Raw genomic sequence first — 4,802 nt, 5'->3', positions numbered from 1 at the left:
CAAGACAAAATCCCTTTCCACTGGAGAGCCCAGGATTTATTTCAAAGAGAACACAGAAATAGAGTATTGTTTTTCAGGTTTCCTACAACTTCTTTTGGAAAACTATAATCTTGAGTATTATTCTACAGTGGTTCTTATCAACTATCATTTTCATTATTGTGGGGTTTCATTATAGTGGGTTTGGGAATGTATGTCAATGTAATGACTAATAAAAGGAGTCCACATGTCTAAGGAGAAAACTTTTTGCCTTTTATTTCATTTTCAGTTCTTGAGAAAGCATTTGTTTACTTCATTTTCCTGGTAACTTGAAAGGCTCCTATTGTTTCTCTAGTATAGAAGCCCATTATGTTAACACAGTACCACAAACTTACCCTCCAAATAAGATGCTAATTTATCTGATTTGTCCAACTCCAGCTTTGCAAATTTTCATTTGCAAACTTCCTGTAGAAATGTTAAAATTTTTGCTCCTAACAAAGTGACCTAGTTGCTTTACCTTCACAAGTTATCTTTTTTTAAAAAAAAATTAATACCTTTATTTTATTTATTTATATGGTGCTGAGGATCAAACCCAGTGCCCCATGCATGCAAGGCAAGCACTCTACCACTAAGCCACAACCCCAGCCCACAAAGTGTTTTGTTAGGAGTTGGGGCTATAGCTAGGTGGTAGAGTCCTTCCCTAGCACACAGAACCCTGGGTTTAATCCCAGCGTCTTATTGGTGGGTAGGGAATGGTGTTGATATTTTTTCTTATTTTCAGTGTTTCATAATATCAAATCCATGTTTTCCTTGTGTAACAGTGTCCTGACTTGATTATGGGCTTCAGTTTTTAACCTGGTTTCTCAGCTCTTGAAAATTTTGTCAGATGAAGTATATGGTGTCATCAACATAGTAAAATATTGTTACATGCTTTGGAATTCAACTAGCTTCATTCCAGACTTTGATGTTGGTCATCTAAAAAAAATTATAGTTGTAGATGGACAGAATGCTTATGTTTGTTTATTTTTATGTGGTGCTAAGGATTGAACCCAGTGCCCCCTACATGCTAGGCTAGTGTTCTTCCACTGAGCCACAACCCCAGTCCCGGCCATTTTTATTTCACACTTTATAGCAACAAAAAATGTATAAGGATTAGTAAAAGTGCTTACACCAAGCAATTAAATCAAAGAGTAGTTTATTAAAAAAGAATCAAAACAGAAACTCTAAGTACCAGTGTGTACATTGTACACATTTAAATGACTCACAAGAATGAAGTTTTTTTCATATATATTAAGATCACACCACCTCACTGTTTATCACAAGATGTTCAAGGAGAAATCTGACTCCGAACTGCATATGATTGCCATTTTAAACAGACCACATTTCAAACATGCAACAACGCCACTGGTAATAAAGCTTTGGAATGGTGCTCATTCTATTATTTTACTACAAATAGGATAGAAAGCAAGATAAGTTGAGAATTTATTCTAAAATAGAATGGAGGTTGTCATCATCTACACCAGCACTCCTCACTCCTCTGCTGCCATTTTTATCAAGTACTCCTTGTCAATCTTAAAGAGTCTCCATCCCTCTTCACTGGACAGATCAGAAGCACCTCTTCTTTTGTAGAAGTTGATAGATGGTTCATTCCATTCTGCTACCAAGAAGTGCATGCTGCTGCAGCGACGCTTCATGGCAACCTATTATAAGGGAGAGAAAACACAAACTCCATGACATCTCACCTGCTATCCAAAACTTGATTTTGATTCAGTCACTACAACAATTTTGTAACCCTTACAAATTGGAAACCCAAAACTAGGACATACCTGGCTTAGATTCTTCAAAATTTCTGATCCTATACCAAAGCCTAAAAGAAAGAGAAGAATAATTTTAAAAGTCATTGTAAGGACTTACTTCCCTAATTTCTCCTTAGACAATTTCCCCTAAATTTAACCTTACCTCTATAATCACTCATCACGAAGAAGTCTTCAAGATATAGTAATTTTCCAATCCATGGGTCATAGGTAAAATAGTACATGGCAAAACCAACGATGCTGTGTCCTGTAATAAGAATATCACATGAGATGTGGAGAAGAAAAATAATCCATTAAAGCTGTAGTGGCAGAATCAGAAACCTATCATAGGTTTCAAAGAAATATACATGCATGTACAATGGAAACAAGTAGCCACTGAACTGGACTGTCTCCTGACTTTTATGCTAGTGCAGTCCAGGCCATTGTTGGATGATCTCACTGTTCTGAGACATGTATTTGCAAAAAAGCACACATTATGAAAGCTAGTTGAAGCCAGTCTACAACCAGATTGGCTACTCTGCAGTCTGCTGGACCTCACTCAGGAAGTGAGAATGCTTTCATTACTTGCCAGAGCAAAAGTGCTATGGTCTTAAACTAAACACACACATTATTCACATCCTAATGATATACTGGTATGTGACTTGGGAATAAGTTGGGTTTACACGGCAGTTCAGAATAGTAAATATTTGTAGTTTACCAACTCTTGCTTCCTTGTCAGAACATCAGGCCAAAAGTATGATGTTTAATTTCAGAACTTGCCTTCCAATTTATATAGTTTCAATTTGCTCTCCCCAGTTTTTAAGCCAGAAGAAGCAGCAGTGCCCAGAAACAGGAATTATGTAATATTCCTATGCCTCTTAGAAAAAACAAAAACAAAACCAAAAAACACCTTGTCCCTTATGTTTTCTGCTCCTTTCTCTGGCTTGGGGAACGGATGCCAGAAAAAAAAAAAAAAAAAAAAAAAACTTGAGAAAGCACCCACCCACCCAACTTCCCCTTTCAGCCTCTTCTGACCAGTCAACAGGGGCTAGCAAAAAAAAAAAAAAAAAAAAGCTTGTGACTCCCTCATAAGGGGTGTCTATAATTCCAAATGGAGGCAAAGGTTTCAAATTAAACTTTCTAGCCATTTTATATTTCTTTGCAAACAGACAGGAAGCGAGTAAAGAGCTTCTGATCTACCGTGTTTTAAGTGTGTGATAATAGGACCTTACCTCATTTATCATGATCATCTAGTTTATTGTGTAAAGGATCTTTTAGTTACCTCCCCGCCCATCCATGTACACGGAAGGGCCATGTACATGGCGAAGCTAGAGACTGTAACCTGAAGATTGGGACAAATTAAAGAAAAAAATGTGATTTAACACAATTATAAAAAAGGTTATATTAGGGTCAAACAAGAACCATTTTATGAAACTGAATTACAACAAATGACATTATACCTAACTCTTCCGGGTCTCCACAGCACTTTGATACTTACTTAAACAGCTCCTTTAACCCTCCCTATTATAAAGTGCAGTACATCAATTTTCTTTCCTCAGTAATTTGAATACTGGCTGGCTATTATTTCGGGTCAACTTCTCAGTAACTTCAGCCTGTGTAGTCAAGGGTTCTACACATCAGACACTACATTTTATGCAACACTTGGTCTCTCTGGCTTCTGAATTGGGTGAGGGGTTACCTTCCGGAGTCCAGTGTTCCTTGGGCACTTCTGCAACCAGGCAGTGGTAGAAGGGGTGCTCTCCGAAACCATCCTCTAGCAGATCTGCAAGAAGGGTCAGCAGAGACAGTGTGGGCCTCTGGAGGTGACAGGTACCGAACGCTTGTCCCATCCCCCGCCACTGTTGCATTACCTTTTTCAGTTAATATTACTTGGTCTTCCATGTATTCATATTTAGCCAGTTCCTGGGGTGATGTACATAGAAGAAAGAGAAACAGAAAGGAAAATAAGGCCCCAGTACCACCAGCTCAGAGGGAAGGAACGGGCAGGCACAGCTAAGTGGTTGCGGGAATCCTGCCCGGCTCAAGAGGCCGAAGGGGAAAGGGGAACCGGCGCCGACTTCCCCAGAAACGGAGCTGTGACTTCCCCAGAAACGGAGCTGTTCCAACCCACTACCCCAGGTCGAACTCAGGCCTCCCACTACCTTGATCAGCCGCAGGATGTCACTACAGTCGGCAGCGGTGGCAGGGCGGATCACGAATTTAGCCATTTTCGTCTTTTGCTTTTCTTCCCTTTGCGGACTAGGCCCCTGTACTTGAACAGCAGGAGGAGGTGGTTCCTCATTCGTCTCCCGGGAGCGTCCTCTTTTCAGTCAGGCTGGCACCATGACCCGACGAACCTCGACAAGTGATAAAAATCCTTCAGCACAGTTGCAACTGCGAGCAGCGCAACGGAGCAGTGGCGAGACCCTACTTTTTAGAGCGAAGAAGCCCCGCCCCGGTCTGTGAGACAGAGGCAGCTCATCCAATGAAGTCGCGACCCCTCGGCGCACCGCCCTCATATCCGGACACCGCCCTTTTCCGGCGCCCGTGAGAATCGGAAGCGCGAGCACGGGTGGGGGTGGTGAGGTCCGCGCTGGGATTCTCTAGTAGCGCCCTCTAGTGGCGCTTCTCGGAGCCTTCCCGGAAACCCAACCTGGTTGTTCGGGAGACCCCGAGTGACCATTGTAAAATGTAAAGGAGAATTCCCTTTGTGGCTTGCCCTGGCTTCTTTGTTGGTGGGAGAAGAATCCGAGCAGCTGTGAGTTCTGAAGTCAATTGTCTTTTCCACTTTTTCTGGAATTTTCCAGAGGTAACCTAAAGTGTGATGATGTCATCTCGCTGGTGACTAAAGGAATGTGTGCTTGTATATGGTGTTTTCTAAAATTACATAAGGTAATCTCTTTGGCTTTCTCAATAATTTCTGTCCCTTATACTTGTAAGTTTTAAAGTTGAAATGTTTTCTTTGGGGCTGGGGCTGTAGCTCGGTGGTAGAGTGCTCGCTTAGCATGTGTGAGGCACTGGGTTCGATCCTCA

The 4,802-nt window shown here is 41.4% G+C and overlaps 1 protein-coding gene across 1 annotated transcript; it reads right to left on the bottom strand.

Annotated features, from left to right (window-relative positions):
• Positions 1-1,154: 1,154 nt before the first annotated feature.
• Positions 1,155-4,202, bottom strand: SAT1 (spermidine/spermine N1-acetyltransferase 1). The gene is made up of 6 exons (XM_081276823.1): positions 3,932-4,202; positions 3,641-3,692; positions 3,469-3,552; positions 1,936-2,037; positions 1,803-1,843; positions 1,155-1,676 (listed from the first exon to the last, which is right to left on the bottom strand). The coding sequence occupies exons 1-6, from the start codon at positions 3,995-3,997 to the stop codon at positions 1,506-1,508; spliced, it is 516 nt and encodes a 171-aa protein (XP_081132949.1). The 5' UTR covers positions 3,998-4,202; the 3' UTR covers positions 1,155-1,505.
• Between the last annotated feature and the right edge of the window lie 600 nt (positions 4,203-4,802).

Source organism: Spermophilus citellus (genome assembly GCF_964194105.1).
Source record: "Spermophilus citellus genome assembly, chromosome: X".
Classification (NCBI taxonomy): domain Eukaryota; kingdom Metazoa; phylum Chordata; class Mammalia; order Rodentia; family Sciuridae; genus Spermophilus; species Spermophilus citellus.
Note: the sequence above shows the minus strand (reverse complement) of the source record. Positions and strands in the feature narration are given on the sequence as shown.